This window comes from Hippocampus zosterae, chromosome 2 (genome assembly GCF_025434085.1).
Source record: "Hippocampus zosterae strain Florida chromosome 2, ASM2543408v3, whole genome shotgun sequence".
In the NCBI taxonomy this organism is placed as follows: Eukaryota; Metazoa; Chordata; class Actinopteri; order Syngnathiformes; family Syngnathidae; genus Hippocampus; species Hippocampus zosterae.
Genome location: NC_067452.1, coordinates 37,701,817 through 37,728,877, shown reverse-complemented (window position 1 = coordinate 37,728,877; position 27,061 = coordinate 37,701,817). Strand labels below are relative to the sequence as shown.

The 27,061-nt window shown below is 43.4% G+C and overlaps 1 protein-coding gene across 2 annotated transcripts; it reads right to left on the bottom strand.

Annotated features, from left to right (window-relative positions):
* Positions 1–36: 36 nt before the first annotated feature.
* On the bottom strand, positions 37–25,630 carry tp73 (tumor protein p73). 2 transcript variants are annotated; one of them, XM_052059211.1, is made up of 13 exons: positions 25,488–25,630; positions 23,663–23,804; positions 16,764–17,015; positions 7,703–7,889; positions 7,413–7,528; positions 6,419–6,528; positions 5,858–6,000; positions 5,670–5,758; positions 4,591–4,718; positions 4,303–4,451; positions 3,036–3,168; positions 2,041–2,134; positions 37–1,347 (listed from the first exon to the last, which is right to left on the bottom strand). In XM_052059211.1, the coding sequence occupies exons 1-13, from the start codon at positions 25,544–25,546 to the stop codon at positions 961–963; spliced, it is 1,989 nt and encodes a 662-aa protein (XP_051915171.1). In that variant the 5' UTR covers positions 25,547–25,630; the 3' UTR covers positions 37–960. The 2 variants fall into 2 exon arrangements, with proteins under 2 accessions (XP_051915171.1, XP_051915172.1); XM_052059212.1 differs by lacking the exons at positions 23,663–23,804; positions 25,488–25,630 and adding an exon at positions 19,083–19,302.
* Positions 25,631–27,061: the final 1,431 nt, after the last annotated feature.

Below are 27,061 nucleotides of genomic sequence, written 5' to 3'. Positions count from 1 at the left end.
TAAACTCAACACTAGACCAGAGAGCAAGCAAACTACTAATGGATAATCACACATCTAATCAATTTAATGACATAGTTAAGACTCATTTTTCCACGACCAGTTTTAATGGCACTCAAAAACTAAACAAACAAGTTGCTTTTGGGGGGGAGAAACATTACATGGGACACGATTGCAGTACATCATCACCTACGCTTAAGAAAAACATTTAACTTAATCATAGAAAACATTGAACAATTAACAGCATTAGATGGATGGGCACACCTTTGAGTAATCTTTACACTGACAGAAATAAGACTACCAAAACTGTTACTATATACATCATAATACTGATCACACGCACGTTTGACACAAAATTGAAAGTTTGACTTTAAAAGCATTAAAGTGCTCCTCCTTTGTCCAGTTTGCGAGTTAAATGTATGCACAACAACAACAAAAATGCAACACACTTAGTGTTACCAAACAAAATAAAAATCAAATTCATATGATGATCGCGTACGCCATCATAATTTGAGCATGATGTCATGAAAGAAAACTGGAATGTTGCAGTTAAATATTCGCAAACAAGTGTCATAAAGATTCTGAGAAGACACTCAACAAGCATGAACATGAGGAGGACCTTGCCCAGCAAGGTTTTGCATAAGAGGAAGGACTAAAAGGCGACTCTCTTCGTCTGGTGTCGTGGTCAACAGGGACGCCATTCAACGATGAACTAAACGTCACTCAGATTTCATATCTGATGTTCAGATATAATACTGTTTCAGCATGTTCTCAATTGGTATGCAAAGTTTTTTCAGCAAGGGAGAATATTTTTCACAGTACAAATACATACCAAGAACAATTTAACACAGCAATAGCGATTAGTCTAATCACATCGTCACTGATCTGTACTGTGGTAGCAGTCTTTGAATAGCCTGTTGCTGATAACATTGGCAAAAATCCAGCAGGGACTGCTCCGTGGGCTCAGCGAACATCTCTTTCCATGAACTCCTCTTTTATCGAGTGCTTGCTGCGTGCCACCTTGCAGTCGGGCATGTCGAAACCAAAGTCCGCCCATTCGTCGGTCGCCGCCGACATCCCCGTCGTCCCCACAACGCCTGACCTGTTGGGTATGGTAATGGTGTGGCGGACGCGAAAGTGCACGGCCTCCATGACGCGTTGACGTTGCAACTCCCCGCCGGCGGCCCCGATGGCGGCCATGTTGCTGCTGGAGCGTAGAAGCTGTTGGCCGTGGTAGTCGTGGTGGTGTGCGGAGGCGGGCATCTGGAGGGAAGAGCTTTGTTTCATGTCCTGGAGTCCTCGCCAGATGGCAACGCGAGTGTGCTCCGGGATCTTCAGTGCGCCTAATTCCTGGAGACGAGCAGGAAGATAGCGGAAATGGGATAAAAGAAGCGGAAGACAAATAAAAGTGTATTCCGTGTTCAACGAGATCCTGCAGATGGTGCTTTGGGTAAGAAAACGGATTCATTTTTTTTTCCATCGAGAGGAATGTTCATTCATTCATTCATTCATTCATTCATTCATCTTCCGAGCCGCTTGATCCTCACTCGGGTCGCGGGGGGTGCTGGAGCCTATCCCAGCTGTCTTCGGGCAGTAGGCGGGGGACACCCTGAATCGGTTGCCAGCCAATCGCAGGGCACACAGAGACGAACAACCATTCGCACTCACACTCACACCTAGGGACAATTTAGAGTGTTCAATCAGCCTGCCAAGCATGTTTTTGGAATGTGGGAGGAAACCGGAGCACCCGGAGAAAACCCACGCAGGCCCGGGGAGAACGTTGTGATTTCAAATTGTAGAAATAAACATGGTTGAGATTCCTATCGTGCTTTCTTTTTTTTGTGTGGGGTCATCCCCTTATTCCCTCGCTCGGCCCTTTTCTCTCGGAGGACATACATGACTGTGGCTTTCAGGGTCTGGCAGAAACAAGTGGCAAAAGCCACCAAGATCGGGACACACGTCACTATACTCGAACAAACTCTACTCGTGGTGGACAATTTCTTAGTTCAACAAGGAAATAATGAGGCGCTACAGAATTGTTACCTCCACGGAGAGTGTCTGGAGATGGTAGATAGTTTGCAGGCCTTGAGAAGTGAAGTATTCAATGAAGTTTTGGCAGCCCAGGCTGGTTAGAAAGCTGGAAGGGGATTCAGAAAAAAAAAGCAGCACTGTTGAAATAGTTTAATACTGATCTCGCCAAAACAGGTCTCAAATGAAAACCGTAACAAATATGGACAATGCGAAAACAAAAACACACTTAAATATGAATGATTCATTAGGCCATTCTTGCTTTGGTGAAGATTCTTTATTATAAATACATAAAATATAAAAGTATATGAACAAGATACAGTGATGTAAAAATGGTTTGCATGAAAAGTTACAAAAGCTCAAAAGTCCACGGGTCGTAAAAAAATGAGTGCATTCAAACACAATTTCACAAAATAAAATCAACAAAAGTCTCAAATAAAACAGAATTTACAACATTTTAAAAAATGTGCAACGCCAGCAGGTCTTTGGTAGTACACACAACGATTAATCAACCACATGACAACTGCATTGACATGAAATTTGCAGCTTGGCTGCACGGTTGGACTCAAGAAAGGCTTCCCTAACGACTAACGTATCTGATTTGAACTATTTCAAGAAAGGCTTGACTGTTTCTTTGTAAATGTCTTTTGAACAGCGAAGAACAACAAAGTTCTCGGTGCATTGACACACACACTTACACAGTACAGGGCCATTGTCCACCAAACACATCTCTCAGCTTGACGGATTTACCCAAACGTCTTTTTTTTCTTTCCCTCGACTTCGTAAAACTCTTGAGTAGCCCATCAATGAAACCGGTAGTCCCGATGTACTATAATGTGTCTGCAAAACTATTCAAAGTCAGAACGACAATTTTTATCACTTCTGCACAAACACGAGCATGAGCAAAAGTGGCCGTTTTGGAAGACACGGGCGTGGCATAGATCAGTTGTTAAATCAATTAAATTGTCTTACACAGGGAAATTGAGAAGTGTCATTGGAGGGTGAGGTACCTGACAAGGTTGGGGTCAGGGTTATACGGAGGGGGTGGGCTGCAATGTGAAGCAGACCCTAAAGTCTGACTGCTGTGGCCACCGTTAATGTCACCGTTTGACTGCATGTGGTGGCTGTTGAGCACGTTGTGACCTGGAAGAGAAGTCAAGCCACAATGACAAATCGATGAACGCGAAAATATCATCGCACATTACAGTGGTAAATATACTTACGAATGTCGCCTCATACGAAATTTTCAAGTTACGAAACACCTCAACAGGAAAATATTGCCTGTCGTTATGAAATCAATTTCAAGATACGAAAGGTAAAAATACAGTATGGTTAGCTTCTCGAAGCTCCGAGTTTCCTGAACGCAACATAGTTATAGCTGCTCTGCCATTGGCCATTACCTAGCACCTTCCTGGCATCCCATTGGCTAAGAGGGACCTCGACCGAATGTGTGTAGAGAAATTAATAGATAGAATTAGAATAGATTGAAAGACATGAAATAGAATAGATATTAATAGACACGTATGTAACATACGTGTCTATGTAGCATCCGAATCATTTGCTCCTAGGGCCATGAGCGTTCCGATAGTTTTACGTATCGGGTGATCGCTCACTATGCTGTTGTTTGCCTTGGACATTTTCGAATGATTGTTAAAAGGCAACAAATGCAAACATCCTTGGATCGGTTCTTTACAAAACGCCAGGCAAAAACCACTTCTGAGGGAGAACATGGACTAAAGAGGGTAAAAAAAATGATGAGGGCGCAGTTAAAAGTTAAATGATCACCATTTTCATTCTTTGTTTTTTTTTCATGATGCACAACTCTCATTTATTGTGCAATAATCTATTTGTTACATATTTCAATGGATTTTTATGCTTTAGAAAACATTTATATCTGAACTTTGGGGGGCCTCAAACGGATTAGGGTATTTACATGGCGAACGTGTCTCTACTTGGTTGTTTGTCTGTGTGTGCTCTGCGATTGGCTGGCAACCGGTTCAGGGTGCCCCCCGCCCACTGCCCAATGGAAAGGCTCCGTCACACCCCTGTGACCCTTGTGAGGATAAGAAAATGGATGGATGGATGAAATGTATAAAGAGCACTTGGGATGCACTTATTTTGTTCTGATTTATAGCATCTCTGTCATACATCTGGTAAGGAAGCGCCAAGACTCATGTGCCCCCCAGGAACACAGATGAAAAATTGTGGCCGCCTGCAGCATTTTCCGTAAATTATCCATCCCTGACATCGTGTATCATGACCTTAAATCATACTCACTCATATGTGCCATGGAGGTGTGGCTAGTGGGGTGGTGCTGGGGCTGTGTCCCCACCAGGTGGTTGGCTGTCTGGGATTTACCGAGACCTCCATGCGGGTGATGCTTGTTCATATTTGACAATGGAGAGGAGGGAGATGCTATGTGGCTCCTGGAGACAAAATTCCCCCGTTGGATAAGAGTAATGTCTGCCTAGCTTTGACATAAGCAAGCCGTGTCTTTGCAGTAGCATGCGCACTAGTGTCTGTCAACTTTGTTGTGTACAGCGTGTGTGCATCACGGTGACTTACGGTCTATGTAGCAGCTGTTGTTGTGTTTGTTGCCTGTAGGAGTCCACAAGTGGCTGAGGAACAAGCTCCACCAGTTCCAAACTGTCTTTAATCTTCATCAGCAGCTCAAAATTATCCCGACCCCGAACCTGCGCACACAGGTCAAGTGTGACCGAAACATATTTGTCAGGAACGTCAGATATGCTGTCAGTCTTTTTTTTTTTTAATGGATTTCCTGCTGAGTATTTTACACCACTGTGCAAAACATCCATTCGTTTGATGGATAGCATTTCCCAAGCTTTATTGAGGCTAGGCATATATTTTACTTTTAAAAAAAGTACACCATGAAGCAAAAATGTCACAAAATTTTTATATACTTAAATAACATGACCTTGTCTCGATATACTCACAGATTGACTAACGCAGTGTAAGGTTCGTTGTATTGTTGTATTTCGTTGAGCACAAAGCTATTTTTCTGTTTGAATGGCAACCAGTAGAAACAAAGGCTAAGTGTATCTTCTGCCATCTAGTGGAAGAGCATTTAATATGTTCCACATGTAGCTTATAGAGTATGTCGCTGGCCAAGATATAGGAACAAAGAAACTTACATTATGTGAAAGCGGAGAGGGGTGGAACGAAAACCAAGTTCAAAAATCAATTTTGACTGAATTGATCTGACTTCACTGGGAAAGGAACGAATGAATCGGTCTCAATGTAATTTGAACCGGTAAAACAAATACGGCTGACACAACCGACGATTTGTTGTCCTTTTGAATTTATTCATTCATTCATTTTCCGATTCTCTTTCCTTTGAATTTAATGAACTTGAATAGTTTAGGCTTTGGAGCGCTTTTACATGTTGTTGTACCTGTCAATAAACACAACAAGAGGCTGCCTGAAAATCGCAAATTATGATTTACAGTACAAAACAGTTTTTGTACTGCATTCACTTTTATTCTCAGAAATGCTGTTATTTTTACATTCAGATGTGTTCTTATTTTGAACTACATATTGAGCCACTTTCCATTTTGTTTCCTTATGGTAATATACCAAATTTCTCCCGTGGATGGTTGGTTCTGAGTTATAAATAAAGCACTTACAGGAATATAGTAAATCTCTTCATCCCCATGTCGCCGCTTCCTAAGGTTAACATTTGGGCTGGAAATATTTGGCGGGCTCTGTTTGAAATCTGCAGATGAGAGAGGCGTCGAATCATTTTAACACATTCAACAGTCTCGTTAGTTCAACCACCAACAATGACAATGGGATGATCATAACAATAACTTACTGCGCTTATTGGCACTGCCATTCTTTGCCACGGTATCATTCAAGACTTGCTGTTCCCTGAAGTGGTCCTCATCTGCTTTGCGGTCTCGGCCAGGACACGCACATATACGGCCTTCAAATGACCTTCGACCTAACACTTGTCCACTACAAAAATAGACGTAGTTGATCTCGACTATAGTATACCAAACATACTTCATGACATTGTCAACATTTTTGAGCCCCGCATACTGAAAAATTTGGGTGTTAAAAAAAAATCGATATTTTTTTCCCCCCAATGTATTTTTCAATCGGCATCAATTATATGCAGAGTTTTGCTATTCATCGGCCCGCATATGGTGGTGGTCCATTGTCATTTATAATGAATACAATATGTTATATTATTATGTTATAGTTCTTGCTGCTGGAGGCTGTAAATTTCCCCAGTGTGGGACGAATAAAGGATATCTTATCTTATCTTATATTCCATGAAATAGGCAAATGAAATCCTTGCTTGCAAAGATCAGCTCGTTGATACTAAAAAAAGAATTGCAATTGTGCTGACGTGAATGAAAGGATGACTCACTCTCTCGATTCCAACGTAATAATGATTAGGATCGGTCTCCTGTTCATGCCGCCCACACAGCTGCTGTTGCACATGAAGTTGTACAAGATGGTGGTGAACTCTGTCCCCACCTGCAACATGTCATAACAAATCAAAGCGTCCTGCGCCGCTTTTTATATTGTGGAAATCACAATGAGATTTCGACGTCCACGAGCAATTTCTTTCACGCAATCAAATGTCAATTTGACACGGCCACCGTTAGAGGGCAGTGTTGTCGAGCCCATGCTTTTGATTTGGTCATCGGCTCAAGAACAAAAAAAATCATTTGGATGAGTTATTTTGTGTGGAAATACAAATCCAATGAAATGTGGATTATCCCAAGGCTTGTATTGAACTCCAACATCGAGATGATGAATGAAGATGTGCTACATAATGCTATTGTGGGTACAAATAAAACAATGCACAACATCCTGAAGTTAGCATAGCATCCTCAAATGGCTTCTTCTTAGCACGTTATTCATACGTTCTGTGATCCCTCACTATTTCGCGGTTCGTTTATTACGGCCTCGGTGCATTACGGATTTTTTTCAAACATATTCATGAAAAAACAGAAAATGTGAAAATGCCGCAAAAAGTCCGCAAAAGCTCCACGAGAGGCAGAGAAAGTCAGCAAAACAACAGTGAGTCACATAGAGCAACATATACAGTACTACATGTATGTGTTGCCTGTATTTCATTATTCATACAGTAACCTAACCTAACTTATACATGTTTAAATATATTAGTATATAGCAAGTTAATTACTACAAACATGCATGGATATGATTTTTGGCCTTTGGAAATTTGGCCTTATAAATATTATTTATACTCATTTAAAGTACATGTACATAGACCTATAGGAGGGGGGGGGTTCGCTACTTTGCAGATTTTCATTTATCTCATGTGGTTTTGGTCCCCATTAACCGCGATAAATGAGGGATTACTGTACATTCTTGTTGAAGAAGCACACACGCACCTGTGGAGTCTCATAGGGAACGAAGACACTCTGGCGGCCGGTTATAGGATCATCCATGTACTGGCAGAGGTTGTTCCCCTCCACTCGGACGAGATGGCTGGATGGTGCTGCTTGGCCTGAATAACCAGCCCGTGACATTTTTAAGCATCAGAGTGACGCATGAATTCAGTTTCTTGTATCTGAATTGCATCTCGCGGGAGCAACAGCAACATTTTGGAATCACCGCAGATACACATTTTGTGAAAGGCAGCGAAAGCCGTAGTACAGTTCGTCGGACCGGGTGGCCGTACCATCGTTGAACTCTCGGCCCAGCTCGTGGTTGGGGCAACGCTTGACCACTTCTGTCACATGCTCGGCCTTCTTGTAGACCGGCATCGCTCGGATGATGCTCCCGTGGGGAGGGGAAGAGGACAGCTTGATCTGGATGGGACACGTCTTGGCAATCTGGCAGTAGAGCTTCTTCAGCAGCGGGGAGTACTAGGGGAGGAAAGAGTGCACGTGGTGAGCAAAACACCCGTACAATTTTGAAAAAGAATTTGAACTTGCAAAGAAAATAAATTTGGACCTGATATTGCAGGTTTTTTTTTTAAAAATCTGGCTCTTCATTCTCATCACAGTGAATAAGCATTTACTTTTGGAGCCTTAATATATCAACTCAGAGACCATATTTTGCAGATTATTCAACCTAACGACAGACATAGAGGCTCAAGTCATAGAAGTCTTCACATTCTGCAATTTATTCACATTGACAAGCCAAATTTAGCGTGACGATTCTTCCCATTTTCGGTACTTGAGCTCCGTGCTTGGCATTTCAAATCTAGAGGCTATTTGTCACAGATATTGACTGGAAATTTCGAAGGCTACACTTGAGACAGTTTTCCGAAAACAGTCTAAACGACACTACACTCAACGATTTAGCATAAGAAATATATTGACAGTAGAGACCTAACATTTTGGATTTTTCCTATGAACAAGTGTGTTGTTGTTTTTTTTTTTAATAGATTTTTTCAGGACATTCTGAGACGGTCAGGTGGAAGGCATTTGATGAGATGACGCGCAATGACCGTCTACAAACACGACTGCCATGCGCTCATTTGCGAAAAAGTGGGTTCTTTCTTGGCAAAAATAACAATCATAATACAGTAATAATAATAATTAAATGATGTGAAGGAAAATTGTAAATAGTACTGTGATTTATCCATTGTGTTCATATTGTATTTAATTGAAAGATGTTTGTTGTTTTTTTTTTCTCTTTCTCCTTTCTACATACATTCTTGCTGCTGGAGGCTGTAAATTTCCCCAGTGTGGGACAAATAAAGGATATCTTATCTTATCTTATCTTATCTTATCTTATCTTATTTTATTTGGCTTTTTGTGACGTTTTCACTAAGCCCTTAGAAACACACACTACACCCTCAGTTGCCCCCCCCCCCCGCCCCTACCTCTCTTTTTTTTTTTCACAACACACACACGCGGTCATACACTAGGACTAGGGGCAATGAAAATGCCTGCGTACTACGAAACAGCCCCCCCAGCCTGTCCTGACACGTTTCAAAAACTCCACCTTCAGCAATGATGATGATGATGATGATGATGATGATGATTACTTTTAGCTAGGATAGGCTCCCTAATGAGGACAAACGCTTAAAGATAATGGACGGTGAGGTAGATTATTATATATGCACCAAACGGAAATGTTGTTCCTGTATTTGTATGCCGTGGCCACAAGAAGATTATAATTTTGCTTTCCTGCTTGTGAAGAGTTGACATAATATCCAAATTTTATTCTGAATGCACCGTGTGATAGGGCATCTTCATGTGCATGAAAAAGTTCCGTTTTTTTTTTAAACTCAATCTTCCAGTATTCAGATGCCTTTGGAGATGTCTCGACTTGTCCGCCATCCTGACTGGTGTTCGCATACACCAAACAACACGTGAAATAGCCTGCATCAAACTTGAAAGTGAAGAGCCACTTTAATAAAAAGGAAAAAGAAGATGAGACAACAGAAGAGGAGTGATGGATCGACTTCAGCTCAGGGGCAAAGACAAGGACGTTACTGACAGGAGAGGGAGAGTGAAAAGAAATGGAGAAAAAAAAAATCATCAAATCTAACACTTCATTTGTATCTCGGTCAAAAGATGTTCTGTCGATTGGAAGCGGATGTATGTAGTGGATGTCGCCACACTACGTCCATTGGAGGCAGGTCCTGACAGGCCTCTGGAAAGAGGGTGATAATTGCTTGATCGCCATCCGTATGCACAAGAAACAGCTTGCCCGATGCGAAATCACCTGATTCCACAAATTTCTATTGTCACGTTGATCTTAAACACCTCATAGAAATGCATATTTTATCAATCATTAAAAATGATTTATGTCAATACATAAACCGTTCTGTTTTTTTTTCCATCCACAAAAATTAAAGAGTTTTGAGGCCAAATGTTATAATTGGCAATTTGCGGTTCAAATGTTTTATGCACGTTGTTGATGAACAGCCAAACGAGTCATGATATTTTATCAAAATTTTCACAAGAGCGTGAGCAGTGATTTTCACATCGCAGATGATGGACGGTGAAAATAAAGGAGATGCGTTGCAGGGGCATGTTGGGACCTGCAGCAGAACACAGAGAAGCTAATAGCCGGGAAAAGCAACTACTGACAGGTCGCCTTGCGATACATGCTGGAGCAGATACCCCTCAACACATCACAACCCCCCACCATCCCCCCAACACACACACTCACACACACAACCGCCGCCAACCCCCTCCCCTCCCACACACACACACACACACATATGCATACTGTACACAAAAGACGCATACTTTATCATCATTACTTATAGGGGAAACAAGGGAGTTATACAGGGTGTCCATAAAATCTCTTTACCATTTAAAAAAATTATTAAAAATGCAATTGTATAGATATTTTATTCATTCATTCATCTTCCGAGCCGCTTGATCCTCACTAGGGTCGCGGGGGTTGCTGGAGCCTATCCCAGCCGTTTTGGGGCAGTAGGCGGGGGACACCCTGAATCGGTTTCCAGCCAATCACAGGGCACACAGAGACGAACAACCATTCGCACTCACACTCACACCTAGGGACAAGTTAGAGTGTTCAATCAGCCTGCCATGCATGTTTTTTGGAATGTGGGAGGAAACCGGAGCACCCGGAGAAAACCCACGCAGGCCCGGGGAGAACATGCAAACTCCACACAGGGAGGCCGGAGCTGGAATCGAACCCGGTACCTCTGCAGATATTTTATTTATATTTATTTCTATATTCAGATTTGTTCTATTGTATTCAGCGTTTATTAAAGTTTTTTTTTTACCTCTTTTAATAAAGATATCGTGTATCGAACAAAGATAAGGGACATTACTGATCTAAAGCAAAGGATTACTGATGCCATTTCCACAATTGATGAAGCGATGCTACAGCGAACATGGCAAGAAATCGAATATCATCTTGATGTGGTTCGTGCAACTAATGGTGCCCATGTAGAAGTGTATTAAAAGAGGTTAACCCCCCCCCCCCCCCCAAAGATACTTTAATACAATAGAACAAATCTGAATAAAATATCTAATCAATCGCATTTTTAATACCATCCATCCCATCCATCCATTTTCCGGACCGCTTAATCCTCACCAGGGTCGCGGGGGTGCTGGAGCCTATCCCGGCCGTCTTCGGGCAGTAGGCGGGGGACACCCTGAATCAGTTGCCAGCCAATCGCAGGGCACACAGAGACGAACAACCACCCACGCTCACATTCACACCTAGGGACAATTTAGAGTGCCTGCCATGCATGTTTTTTGGAATGTGGGAGGAAACCGGAGCACCCGGAGAAAACCCACGCAGGCCCGGGGAGAACATGCAAGCTCCACACAGGGAGGCCGGAGCTGGAATCAAACCCGGTACCTCTGCACTGTGAAGCCGACGTGCAAACCACTGGACTACCAGGCCGCCCCATTTTTAATAATTTTTAATAAATTTCTGAAATGGTAAAGAGACTTTATGGACACCCTGTATATCATTCCATGCATGGTGGTGCTTGGCAACTTGTAAGGTACTGAATGTGGAGTCGGCTTACAAGAGTCAAGAAGGAGAAAGAGCTTATGAGGCAGGGGAGGCTGCAAATTAGAACGAGAAAATGTGGCCTCTTCTCGGTTGCAAACTAAGCTTTGCATCAGTCTCTGAGCTGACTAACAAGAAAAGTGGACAAGCGGGGCCCTATTTTCATCTGATGGGACATAAGCTCACCAGGAAGCACAGTCTCTCGGCGCCCACTTTACAGCAGCCAACTTTACATCTTCCTCAAGTGGAGATCCTGTTGCTGGTCCTTATAAATCAGAGGTGTCAAACTCAAGGCCCAGGGGCCAGAGTCGGCCTGCGACATGTTTCGTCGCCTGCAAAGGCAAATCATGTGTGTCAACGTCATCCATCCGTTTTCGAATTCGCTTGTCCTTACAAGGGTTGCGGGGATGCTGAAGCCTATTCCACTCGTCATCGGGCAGTAGGCGGGGGACACCCTGAACCTGTCGCCAGCTAATCGTAGGCCACGCATGGACGAAAAACCATTCACGCTCACAATTGCACCTAGGGACAATCCAGAGTGTTCCATTAACCTGACATGCATGGTTTTAGAATGTGGGAGGAAATCGGAGTACCCGGAGAAAACCCACGCAGGCACGGGGAGAAGATGCAAACTCCACACAAGAAGGCCGGAGCCGAAATTGAACCCTGCACCTCTGCACTGTGAGGCGGACGTGCTAACCAGTCCCCACAGCGCCGCCCGTGTCGACTTCATTTTTCTTGTTAATTGTCTTCACTTTTAACGCCTAGAGGTTTAAGATATTGCGAGATTTTTTTTTACCCCCCCCCCCGTTTAAAATAAATTGAAAAATAGTGGAACAATTAAGGCTTCTGATTTCAAAACTCGTTCTCCATCAACTTGTGTATACCGTATGTGATAATTTGAGGTGATCATACATTTACAGCTCACAGTCATCATGGTCCTCCAAACTATGTGGGACATGACAAAAAACTGAGTTTTACACCCTTGTTAGCAACGCAATTTGCGTACACCGACATGGACCCAAGTGAGCGAGTCCGTTTCCGCTTGCGCCATGCCGGCCGCGTGCCTCTCCTGCGCTGAATTTATAGTGGGGGGAGGGGTGGGGCGCTTCAACTGGCCAGGAATCAACTCAATTCAACTCTATTTATAGAGCACTTCAAAAACAACCACCGCTGCATACAAATCGCTATGCATGGGACAAAAATAAGTCTTACAACAACAAATGATCAAGTAATAAATGAATAACAAAGACAGTAAAAAAAGCACCAAGAGTAAAACTAAAACCGAGTCTCATGCTGAGTCATTAGCATCTGCTCCACAGACCTGAGGCAGCGGGCAGGTGCAAAGAGGCGGAGGAGCTTCGAGAGGAGTCAAGTCGGCCATATTCACTCCCACAAAGCGCAAATGGCCATTTTCCTATGACCCCAATCTACGAAAATACCAAAAGAAAAAAAAAAGCGCACCCACACGCACAGTTCGACTGCACTTAGATTTGTTCTTGATTTTACTGTTTGGTGCTTTCTACCGCCTTTATTACGGATTCGTCTTACTGTTTATTGTGTATGTTAAATCGCTCCATGTATAGCACTTTGTATTGAGCGATGGCTGTTTGAAAGTGCTCTGGAAATACTCTTGACTTGACTTGACTTGAGTATTTTACAATATATGAGTTTTTGGCTCCCCTTAAAATCCTGTGTTGCATAAATCCCATCTCGGACAGGCTCTCGAAAGGAGCCCTAAACTTGTTGGTACTACAACAGGCACCCCTAAAAATCATCAGGTGTCTGTTGTAGTACCAAGATAGTCCTGTGAGAGGCAGCATGTTGGCATAGGGTAGTCCAGACTACCCGAAATGACAAAAAGAAGAATGAGTCGTTGCTTGTCTCGTCAGTACACACAATCGCACACAATGTTAAATCGCTCCATGTACAGCACTTTGTATGCAGCGATGGCTGTTTGAAAGTGCTCGAGAAATACTCTTGACTTGACTTGACTTGACTTTGTGCAGGACTTGCACTGGGCATGAAAATACGGCCTGCAGTCTCCAAACGCTCAGCAAACCTTATCCACGTTTTTGCTTAAATCACTTCATGACCCAAGTTGGGAAAAAAACAACCAGTCCCAACTTAACACCCGTCCGAGCAGCTTCCCATACATGTGCAGATGGACTAAGTCATCGTAACAAGAGTAAAAGTTAGGAACGGTTTCCTCGCTGACACTTCATTTCTTATTCGGATACCGTCCATCCATCCATTTTCCGAACCGCTTCATCCCGGCCCGGGACAGAAAGAGACTGGAGCGACTGGTCAGGAAGGCCAGTTCTGTCCTGGGTTGCTCCCTTGACACTCTGGAGGAGGTGGGCAACAGAAGGATGCTAACTAAGCTAAAAGCTATGATGGCCAGTCCCTCCCACCCCCTCCAGCCCGCCCTGACAGCACTTGGTAGCTCCTTCAGCCAGAGACTGTTACACCCGCGCTGCAAGAAGGAGAGATACCGACGCTCGTTCCTACCGACTGCTGTCAGGCTGCTGAATAAAAATAACAATCATAATAATAATAATAATTAAATGATGTGAAGGAAAAATTGTAAATAGTACTGCGATTGATCCATTTGTGTTCATATTGTATTTAATTGAAAGATGTTTGTTGTTGGTTTTTTTTCTCTTTCTCCTGTCTTCTTTCTACATACATTCATGCTGCTGGAGGCTGTAAATTTCCCCATTGTGGGACGAATAAAGGATATCTTATCTTATCTTATCTTATCCTCACTAGGGTCGCGGGAGGGGGTGGGGGGTGCTGGAGCCTCTCCCAGTCGTCATCGGGCAGTACGCGGGGGACACCCTGAACAGGTCACCAGCCAATCGCAGTATTCAGATACCTCAACGATATTATCTTCACTCATGCTCACTCCTCAATAAACAAATCTTAAGTGGTTTAAAACCCTCAGGAGTCACACATCTTAAAACTTCTGTCCTCGCTGATGAAACCAACCAAATCATTCACGCAGCACTTGCAAACCAATGTTGATAAATTGAGATTTTTGTTGCACATGGGTGAAAAAGCCCGAAGAAACAGATTCGGATGTTGTTATTTTTAAAGGATCACTTTGTTGATTTGATTGTCAGGATTACTGGAAGATCTCAAAGAATGACATCATCGTATGACAGGAAGATCAGCTAAATTGAAGAGCAGATGACTAGGCATCTCATAAAACAGGTTGCAACCAATTTTTCTCACGACGGTGCGATAGTTTGAGAGTCAAAATACAAAAATATTGCTGCGCTTTCAAATGTAAAAAAAGACACCTGCCCCAGACAAGAAAGTTAGATCAAGTCAAATAATCATTTTTGTGTTCTTGTTGTTGTTGTTGATGTTTTTTCTTATAACAGACTACAATGAAACTCTTAGCACTTGAGCTGACAGGGTTAAGTGGGTTAAAGCCGGAGGAAGAAAGAGACAGCAGAATAAAAGCAGCAGGTTAAAGGTCACACTCTTTGGGATCTTCTTACATCACTGAGAGCTGCGTGAAGAAGCTCACCGTGCATGGTTGCCTCCAGCAAACATGGTCATGGAGGAGTCCCACAAACAGACACGTTTGAACACACGCGGAGTGATGGAAGTGCAACTTGTATCCCATTTCTCTTTTTTTCAGAAGGTCTCATGTGTGTCAGGCGCAGGTGACACCTTTCCGCAGAGTTTATGGGAACGGGGGTCTGTGTCGGTGTGTGTGTGTGTGTGTGGAGAAGGGGGTATAAATCTATTTACACGATCCCCAACGGGGGCCCTCTTCTAGTTTTGGGACAAAAAGCAGAGGGACAAAGGGCCAGGTAAAACAGGTGACTTGCAGTGTGGTTGATTTCACTCACTCACTTGTATTCTTTGGCGTTCGACTCAGCATGACTTAGATTTGTTCTTGATTTTACTGCTTGGTGCTTTCTACCGCCTTTATTACCGATTCGTCTTACTGTTTATTGTGTATGTTAAATCGCTCCATGTACAGCACTTTGTATGCAGCGATGGCTGTTTGAAAGTGCTCGAGAAATACTGTTGACTTGACTTGATTTAAGTTCGGGTAAATGTTCATGACATGTAAAGTGATGTGTGCTTGTTATTTACTAATTCATTCATTCATTCATCTTCCTAACTGCTTGATCCTCACTAGGGTCGCGGGGGGTGCTGGAGCCTATCCCAGCTGTCTTCTGGCAGGAGGCGCGGGACACCCTGAATCGGTTGCCAGCCAATCGCAGGGCACACAGAGACGAACAACCATCCACGCTCACACTCACACCTAGGGACAATTTAGATTGTTCAATCAGCCTGCCACGCATATTTTTGGAATGTGGGAGGAAACCGGAGCACCCGGAGAAAACCCACGCAGGCCCGGGGAGAACACGCAAACTCCACACAGGGAGGCCGGAGCTGGAATCGAACCCAGTACCTCTGCACTGTGAAGCCGACGTGCTAACCACTGGACTACCGGGCCGCCCATTTACTAATTCATTTTTTTTGTATTTTTTTACGATTAGTGCAGATTTGAGGGATGAAACTCAAGGGCTGAGGGCCAGATCCCACTGGCCAAATAGTTGTTTGTTTGTTTTTTTCGGGGGGGGGGGGCGGCACAGAAGCACATAAAGACGCTTACTTCATGTGTTCTTGGAAAAATGATTTCTTCTTTTCATTTGGGCAGACAATCTGTAACCAAGTCGCTTTTATACTCTTTGCAGATATTAAACACCCCAGCACCACCATATCCATTCCGAACATATAAAGTTAATTTTACTTTGCCGTTTTTTATATTTGGTTGTCACTATTTTCCATGACTCCTGATTTCAAATCCAGTTTGTTGGAATAAAAAAAACATAAATACTATGAGGTGATTATACATTTACCACTATACAATGTACATACTCACAACGAGCCTCTAAAGGAAATTGAACAATGATGTTGCCTATGAATGAAAGATGCAATATAATTTTTTTAAAAATGCTAAGAACATTGAACCATGTGCTCCTTGCAGTAAAAAAAAAAACAATAGAAAGTCCAGAGAAGAAATTGGTTACTTTAGATTTAACTTGAAAAGAAGAGAATAGAGAATAAGATGAATCAGTGGATGGTCCATTAGTCTCCCTTGCACAGGGCAGGCCTGCACATGCGCTGGCTTGAGCGTTTGTAACTGTGTCCGGATGTCTTAGCGCGCATTTTTGTGGGTAAAAAAAAAAAAAAAAAAAAAAAAAAGAATGAATGAAGAGTCCGTACGCAAGCTTATCAAGAACGCAGTTACTTACCGTCCACGTGGCCGACTTGGCAGTGCTGGACTGTTGAAAGGACAACTGGAAGGCGTGGGGTCCCGGGTAGTCAGTATTGGAGGGGATGGCCGGGGCAGGCGACAGGCCCTCGAAGGTGGAGTTGGGCTGGGAGTAGGGCGAAGGGGCGGGCACGGCCGAAGAAGCGTTCTCGGAGCTGTATGGGCTGGCGGGCCTGGCCCTGCTCCCCAGACTGTCCATGCTGCTGCTGCTGCTGAGCAAGTTGTACTGGGACTGGGTGAGAGAAGAGCAGAGGAGGAGGTGAAGAGGGAGGAGAGAGACGGAGGCAGGGACGCAGGTATCGAGATGCTGGAGAGACGGCGGCTCGGACTCACGCGGGGGGGGGGGGGTGTGGGGGGGTTCGGATTACATTCAACTATGTGGGAGTCGCGGCTTGGAGTTTGAAGCGGATTATGTGGGACAGGAGAAGTGAACTAATCTCTTTTCGTCAATGGACGCTACAGCTTCGTGTTTGCTTTCAAAACTTTGCTTGTAGCAGACGTGTGCACATTTTTCAGCATGATGTCTCTGATCCACTGGTGAAAGGACACTTTGATCCTCTCCTCTTTCATCTAGAACTGCTTCAGACAACAAAGTGTATGCGGAAAAGTGGTGAAGATTGCACGACTGTCTCTGTCCTATGTGTTGTCTTGTGTTATTTTTGTTATTTTTGACTTCAAAATGGCGCCGCGAGAGTGGCTGCCTTTCCAGCAGCTCCTATTTTTTTGTTGTTCTACTTCTTCCTTTCATAACTTTGCTGCTGTGAATCTGGAATTTCTCCATTGCGAGACTAATAAAGGTTTTCTTAATTTCTTAATTCTCGGTCATCTAGGATACGGTCATCATCATCAAAGGCTGAATCAAGGCAACCGGACTTGGTTGAGGACGTCACAACTTAATACAGTGTGCAACTGTCCGGGAAGGTTTACACTTAGAATTGATCTTCCTAAAAAAATGAACACTTTGACAAAATTGGCACTCCCTCCCACCCCACCTAATCCTCTTGGACTCACCCCCCAATAGGACCCCACCTTTTCCTGCTCCTTCCCTCCGGTAGGTGCTATCGAACAACTCACATTTAAACAGCAGGCAATCCAAGAACTTCTTTACCCTTGCCATGAACTTTGTAAACAGTTGATTCATATTTCATTGGGACAACTTTCACAACAGGGGCGGCCCGGTAGTCCAGTGGTTAGCACGTCGGTTTCACAGTGCAGAGGTACCGGGTTCGATTCCAGCTCCGGCCTCCCTGTGTGGAGTTTGCATGTTCTCCCCGGGCCCGCGTGGGTTTTCTCCGGGTACTCCGGTTTCCTCCCACATTCCAAAAACATGCTTGGCAGGCTGATTGAACACTCCAAATTGTCCCTAGGTGTGAGTGTGAGTGCGAATGGTTGTTCGTCTCTGTGTGCCCTGCGATTGGCTGGCAACCGATTCAGGGTGTCCCCCGCCTACTGCCCGGAGACGGCTGGGATGGGCTCCAGCACCCCCCGCGACCCTAGTGAGGATCAAGCGGTACGGAAGATGAATGAACTTTCACAACATTCCAGATGACTGTATTCATTGTTCTCTGTTTACGTCGCATCATTTAGACATGGTTGCGGATCAGTATTATCAGACACTTAATTTTTCCTCAAAAACTCTCCGAACTTGGTAAATATTGGCGTTTATGTTCTAAATGTGTATTTTGTTACTTGATCATGTGTGTGTGTGTGTGTGTGTGTGTGTGTGTGTGTGTGTGTGTGTGTGTGTGTGTGCATGCGTGTGTGTCAGTTGTCCTTGCAGCCTGACCACACAGGAGCCACCTTGGGGCTATGTGGGTTTACTTGTAAATCACCAGTGTAATCCGCGCTCTCTAATTACCCGCAACCTCCCTCTTGTCCTCTTTGCCGCGTTTGACGAGAAGGAAGAGTTGTTGCGCGTGTGCGGCGACACGCTTGTCGGAGTCAACACGAGGCATCAGGCCCCCTTTTTCGAGCGCTACACAAAGTCATGCAACTCTTCAAATTTTTTTTTACGCATGATCCATATTTATTTATTGCTCTTAGGACAGTCTTCAGAAAAAAAAAAACACAAGCCTATCGGTGCACCTTGTGCTCCTTCAATCAATTTCTGTCTATAAAAAAAAAAAAAAAATCAATGTGGCATTAAGTTGCAAGAGAAGCAATAAGCCACTGGAGCGATTCAAATTCAATAAAAAATCAGATCGTAGTCCCGATACAAACATTTTGAACATCAAAAACATACTTTCCAATGCAAACCGTTGTCAACTCATACGAGAAATATGATTGCAGCAATCTTTACCTTCTTTTTCACGTAGTACATCCTCTAAAGTTTGAGCCACATGTGTTAACACTTCGGTCAGAGACGTCCCAAATAGAGCAAAGTGAGTGCAGGGCAATTGCACAAAGCAAGAGTTCAAGTGAGGTGCGCATCAGTGGACACACAGCTCGCCCTCGGTCTCTCTCTTTTGCTCTTTCTTTCACATACACACACACACACACACACACACACACACACACATATATGCAGGACAAAGGTGAGGTAGTGTGTGTGTGTAGAGTGAGAGAGAAATAGACAGAGACGAGGGAGAGGAGAGAGGGAAATAGGGATGGGAACCTTAAAAAAAAAAAAAACGGTACAGCATTCTAATTATGGCGTGCCTGGACATAGACTGCAATGCTGGGACACATGTACACGCATGCCGCAAAACACTTTGCGAAGGCCTGAGCTAAGTCAACACTGTCTGGGCATGTGTATGTGAGTGTGTGTGTGTGAGAGAGAGAGAGAGAGAGAGAGAGAGAGAGAGAGAGAGAGAGAGAGAAAGAATTTTGACACACATAGTGTATGCTCATGTGTATCTTTACACAGACACGAATGAACAGACTTTGACACTTTAAAGACGTGATATTAACCGAGGTCAAGATCCAATTATTTAACAGAGCATGGGAAGCTTTTTTAAAATTGTTTTATTTTTATTTTTAACACAGATTGAAAAGCAGAGGGGGCGGCCCGGTAGTCCAGTGGTTAGCACGTGGGCTTCACAGTGCAGAGGTACCGGGTTCGATTCCAGCTCCGGCCTCCCTGTGTGGAGTTTGCATGTTCTCCCCGGGCCTGCGCGGGTTTTCTCCGGGTGCTCCGGTTTCCTCCCACATTCCAAAAACATGCGTGGCAGGCTGATTGAACACTCTAAATTGTCCCTAGGTGTGAGTGTGAGAGCGGATGGTTGTTCGTTTCGGTGTGCCCTGCGATTGGCTGGCAACCGATTCAGGGTGTCCCCCGCCTACTGCCCGAAGACGGCTGGGATAGGCTCCAGCACCCCCCGCGACCCTAGTGAGGATCAACCGGCTCGGAAGATGAATGAATGAATGAATGAATGAATGAATGAATGAATGAATGAATGAATGAATGAATGAATGAATGAATGAATGAATGAATGAATGAATGAATGAATGAATGAAAAGCAGATATGTTTTTGTTTGGCTGTTTTCAACGAGACAAAGCCAAAATTGGGAGACACGCGCATAGAGGAATATGTCAAGTCCATTATGTTCCCCCGCCGTGGTTTATCAGATGAAAGCAAAGAGACGGGTCAATGTTCCGGACTTTTTGCAAACTGTATCGTGTGAGTGTGTATGCACACGTGGATATGTGGATCTATACATTGACTCAAACGTTAGGACAAGCGGTGCACATATGCTCACCATTCACACAAACTCCTATGAAGAACCAGTGTCAAAAAGGTTAGCTTTAAAATGACAAATACATGATGTACAGGCTGATGAATAAAAAATAACAATCATAATAATAATAATAATTAAATGATGTGAAGAGAAATTGTAAATAGTACTGCGATTTATCCATTTGTGTTCATATTGTATTTAATTGAAAGATGTTTGTTGTTTTTTTTTTCTCTTCCTCCTTTCTACATACATTCTTGCTGCTGGAGGCTGTAAATTTCCCCAGTGTGGGACGAATAAAGGATATCTTATCTTATCTTATGTTTGCCAGACAGAGAGTCATTTCATAATTTTATGTTTCTGAACTGCGTTGCATAGTAATAGATTTGATGTACACGCTGCGATGCTAAATGAATGTAGCAATTTTCAGCAGTGAAATGTTCATATTTGATTTCCATGCATCATTATCTGAACTGCTTTATGCTCACGAGGGTCGCAGGTGTGCTGGAGGCTATCGTAGCCATTGGGCAGTTGGGGGGGTTACTCAGTCAATCGCTGGCGAAAATGATTAACTTCATTATTTTTCATGGACATTTAATAACCTTCAAAGTGGCTTTAAAAACAATATGGCTTGCCACCACCATGCTCATTGAACACGTCACTAGACAATAACATCCGATTGTTTACAGCCTTTTAAATCCACCTTTGTGGTCCGAGGCGACGATGTCAGCCAGACGGATATGTGTGAAAACACGAACATGCAACCGCGCACACCAATCACGCAAGCGCATCTGCTCACAGGTGTGTTTGGTCTCGAGAACTTCATTCGATCGGCAACAAGTTGAAACAGAGCCACGACCTGCGACGCTGTTGTGTGAGCAAGTGTGTGTCCGTGCGTATGGGTGTGCTTGTGAGTTCAAGCTTTAACAATGTGTGCCGTCCCCTATATGGGCAGTCGTTTTACTGGATGCCATTCGGAGATGAGCCTTGAAAGGTTAAAAATGTTTAGAAATGTCGGCAGGCCATCCACGGCAGAACTCAAGATGAGTGAAGCACACAATAGACTGATGACTCCCTTGACCCCTGCTGATGTCCTGCTTTTTGCTTTTGCGAATGTTAGCAAACATCACCAACATATGACATCACAAAAAAAGTGACGTGAGTTTATGGAAACCTATCAGAGCCGAACGGATATTAAAGGAGATTCAGAGTTCAAGGGAAGTGGGGGCATTCAAGTGGGAAGTGTTCTGCCCCCTGCTGGTAATATTATGCAAAGATCAAAATTAATGTAGACTACATACAAAAAGCAGCAGTAATAAGTTAGCATGCTATATATCTCAGTGTTCCCCAATCTTTATTGAGTCAAGGCAATCATTTTATATTAGAATTGGCCATTATAATGTCACAAAAAGTATAAATATTGAATTAATGATGATACTATCTCAAGTTAAAATAAAGTGACTTAGTGAGGAATATGGAACTGTTTATTAGCAAATTATAACTCACAGGCAGACTTATTCTGTTATATGTATGGCAGCAAGTGGATGCACAGGTTTACTGAACCTTCTGGCACCTTATGGAAGAGGATTTCATTGTTTTGCTTGTTACTCACCAGTACATCGCTGGCATAGATAGATGGAAAAAGCGATATTTGTAATTAACCCATTATAACTGTAATAACATGTAAACCAAAATTTCCTGTTCACAAAGTGATCATTTCATAATACTTCAGGTATAACATTACAATGGTGTAAATCATATTTAAAGAATACTGTATATTGTACAAGAATTAAGGACAGGATGTCCTCTTTTTTTAGACAGTACGGTGGGTGTGCCACAAGGCTCCATTATGGGGCCGGCATTGTTTAGTTTTTATATGAATGATCTTCTGGCGGTTTTTTCCTGACGTTTTCACACAAGTGTACGCAGATGATGCTATGAAATACATTCATGCGAAAACAAGTCAGGAAACTTGAGCTGTGCTGCAGAATGCAATGAAAAATATATCAGAATGGATTGTGTGTGATACTTGATATTAAATTAGAGTAAAATGGTAAGCATCATTTTTGCTACAGAATAAGACAATAATCACCCAACACCTGAAATTATGATAAAAGGTGAAAAAAAAAATCAAACATTATACTCCTTCAAATAGATGGAGGGACAAAGATACATTTTTGGTGATTAATAAAAATGTTCTCACCAATTAAATGAAATTTAAAAACCATTCAACATTCACAGCTATGGAAAAATTGTATTTTTCACTGAACCTAGCAAGCATGTTTTTGGAATGTGGGAGAAAATAAAGTCGAATAGAGTGTACCCAGCGAAAACCCAAGCGAGCACAAGAATAACATGCAACATCCACACAGGAAAGCTGGAGCCCCGATTCTAACAACAACCGCAGATCAGTGAGGCCGACGTGCTACCCCACCATGCCGAACCATTTTGTTGACATTTATGTTCACATTTATATATTTTTTTCCCACCTACCTGCACACACAGCATTTTAGCAATCCGGAAAAAATTAGGTCACGTTCCCGTAAGAGTCTACATAGTGCTGGAATCAAGTGAATGTCATTTTCGGCCGAGGATGTCACATCGCCTGCATCTCTCACCTGAATGGACCTCCACAACTAGCATTGCAACAACAAACACTAGCCACACCCCCTTTTTTATCTGTCATGAGTATTCATTAACTCGCCAGGCAGGCCCAGACTTGCCTACTAAAAGATTCGATCAGACCAATACATGTGAACTTCCATATGAGAAGAAAGATAATGATGTGGTCATGTCTATCAACCAATTCTATTTGTTTGACATTGACATTGACAATCAAGCCTTCTCCATCAATGTCACGGCCTTTGTTAAACTGCAATCTCTGACTCACGAGATCTGCGTTTGTGACATTGGAATAAACACACATCAGGTGGCTCTTTGGTGATTTGACAAGGGTATTCTGGCTCTGTCGTTAATTAGCCCTGCCCCGACACACACAAAACCACTCCTCAGTCCCTAAGGAATCTCAGTGGGGACACAGGGAGAGGGAAAATGCCGCACAAAGAGAGGGAAAGCATTTTGGAGGGAACACTGGAGGGAAAAGTGGGAGGATACATTTTGAAAAATGATGTGGTGTGGTTGCGAACTGTGGAATGCATGGTCACAATCAAAAAGGGGGGGAAAAAATCGAGAATATGTTCCTACCATTACATTGTCATTCATGTCCCTCATGTGGTAGACGTCCATGGAAACTTCAGCAGTACTGCTGCGGTTCCCCGAAGTACTTGTAGAAGGTACTGGACGCTCATCTCCTGGGGGGAGCTCATAATAGGTACTGTCGGGCTCCCTGTAGGCACAACCGACAACGTGATGAAATTAAAGTCAGTAGACTTGATAACTTTAGTTGGAAATGTCAAAGGAGAATACGTACTGTTCTTTCAATCTTTAACCAAGAAGATTATTATTACCTCAGAGATACCCTTTGGCTAACATCTCAGAGACAACCTATGGCTGGCTCACCTAATAATTTTCATTCAACTTCCGAGCCGCTTGATCCTCACTAGGGTTGCGGGGGGTGCTGGAGGCTATCCCAGCTGTCTTCGGGCAGTAGGCGGGGGACACCCTGAATCGGTTGCCAGCCAATTGCAGGGCACACAGAAATGAACAACCATTCGCACTCACATTGACAACTAGGGACAATTTAGAGTGTTCAATCAGCCTGCCACGCATGTTTTTGGAATGTGGGAGGAAACCGGAGCACCCGGAGAAAACCCACGCAGGCCCGGGGAGAACATGCAAACTCCACACAGGGAGGCCGGAGCTGGAATCGAACCCGGTACCTCTGCACTGTGAAGCCGACGTGCTAACCACTGGACTACCGGGCCGCCCCCTAATAATTTTGTTTAAAAAAAAAATCGAAACCTCCAAATAGGCTGAGAAAGCCGGAGAAGAGGACACTCTTTTGATCATCAACCTGAAGAAATAATATGCTGCATAGCACTGTAAGGCAGAGCAGTTAACAGCTAGAAGGAATCAAACATTCGTCTCAATGTTGCAACTATGAAAATAATACCTTGCTCCATCAAAACTGAGCATTGTTATCTTTGTAAAGACAATCTCTTCTGTGTTGAGTTCATGGACAAAGCATAACCTCATGGTGTTAATTTCATATTTATAATAGACTTGCTGGTTCGCCGCCCTCCGGGCGGCTCATCAGCTAGTTCCTGCGGAAGGCTGGTAAGGTGGGCCTTCGGCCCACAAAAGTGTTGTTGCTTGGTTCAACTTTTTGTTCATCTTCATTGCTTATCGCGAAAATAAAGAGATGTTTAGCTCTACTAACTAACTAACAATTTCATTGCAATGCTTGTGGGTAGACAACATTTTTTCGCTAAGATGCCCGCGCGATCGTAGTGAGCCACTGCCTGAGCGGCGCAGTGGCGGCGCGGTGAAGTAGGTACGTTTTGAAAAGGGACAGACGGAAGGACAGACCGCGTGCGGGACGACGCGCAATATATATATATATATATATATATATATATATAGATTTTTTTTTCTCCTTTCTTTCTACATACATTATTGCTGCTGGAGGCTGTAAATTTCCCCAGTGTGGGACGAATAAAGGATATCTTAACTTAATATATATAGATGGTGGCCTTGCTCCTCAGAATATCTTCTCCCCGCCCCCAAAATTTGTTGTGAATGCTACCGCACAGCCCTGCGATTGGCTGGCAAACAATTCAGGGTTGCCTACTGCCTGAACGCAACTGGGAGAGGCCCCAGCACACCCGTGATTGGATAAGTGGATTAGAAAACGGATGGACGGATGGATGGATGGATGGATGGATGGATATTACTGCCCATGTTATAGTCTGTTGACTTCAGGAACTCAACAATCAGTGCACGAACAGAGTTCATGGTGCATCATTTTGGTGAGGAAATTACATTTTATATTTGAAAACACTCATGGTCTGAAATTGTATGCATCTCACTCAATCCAAATTAAAAATACTACGTTTGTGTTAAAACTCACAGGGAGCTCCACAAGTTCTCAAAGGTGCCTCCTTCTTCATTCAGTGAGGCCTGGGACATTTTGGAGGTTGGGTAGTCTGGCGAAGGGCAGATCACTCTGTGAAGCAAGCACGCGCACACACACGCGCGCGCGCGCACACACACACACACACACACACACACACACACACACATTATTTTTTTGGACATATTGTTCACATTACGACTACCTCTTGCATTATACGCGCGCACACAGACGCCCGCCCGCACGCAGACCGGCAAGAAACTACACGCACGCGCCCACACGCACACGCGCGCATGCGCACGCGTGCGATGGAACCAATGTAGTTTGAGGGTGTCAGGAGGGCCTGGGCGTGCCTCGACCAGCCAACTCATCAGTGAGAGAAGGCTCAGCATCACAAGCTCCTCCAAAATGGTTCGCACCTGAACGAGGTGATCCGATAGTGGTTACCAAAGCAACCATATTTAGAAAGATGTTTGCGTGTTGTGTGAGATATTTATATATATTACATACTGTATATATACATATCACACACACACATTTTCACAATGATACACACACAACAGACACAGTTCGATTTCTGACAAGCAAGAGATATCCTATTTTATGTTTGGCAGGGTAAATATCGACATTTTTAAAACAACATAATAAATGTCCGTAATATTTCAATAACAGAACTAACTAGTTGCAGATCGAGTCTCCCGCCTAGAGTCCGAGATAAGACAACAACAAGTGCGTCGAAGGTGCGTTTGTTGTTGATTCTGTTTTCATTTTGCTCGTCTAAAAACAAAAAGGAGAGGCCCAGACCCTACGCGTCTGGATTTCGATTTTTTTTCTTTATATTGTTTTTTTCTGTACGCTGATTTCTGTCCACAAGAAATTGCGTAACTTTGCAGCGCAAATGCAGATAGATGTCAAATTGTCTGTCCTCCTGGGTTACGGCCCCCATGGCAACTTAGACAATACACAACCACACACTCTGCTCCCCATGAGTACTGTATGGGTAAAAAGTATACACTCCCAAATGTAAAGCAATTAATTATACATTTATTCAATTATCTGAAAGGTCATGTGAACGATTTTATTGAATTTGACAAAGGTGTTCTTTCGTTTTATTAAGACTTCGACAGTGAAACAAAATGACGCAAGGGCGGCACAACAAAGTCAAGTCAGTGATTTAGCCGTATTTTGGGATGTGGCCGAAGAATAACATCACCGTGTTAATTAAAATGATAATCAAACGTTCAATTTTGTGATCGTTATGCTACTGACAAATGTTACAACAAACAAAAAGTATCATGTTAATTTTGACTAAAACACTCAAACCAATCAGAAAATAATAATGTAAGACGGAAATGTGCCAAACGGGGCCTTTCGGCTCAATTGATGGATTATTCTAAAACAACTCCGACTTTTGCTGGATAGTCCTGCATTAAAAAAATAGATGTATTTGTGTGAGGGTTTGAAACTCTGCTAACACCACAGCCAAACCAAAAATAAATAAGCGGACCTACCTGAAGTGTGTTATTATCCCAATCCACAAGGAATTGTGTTGTGCGCAGAGCCTGTTTATT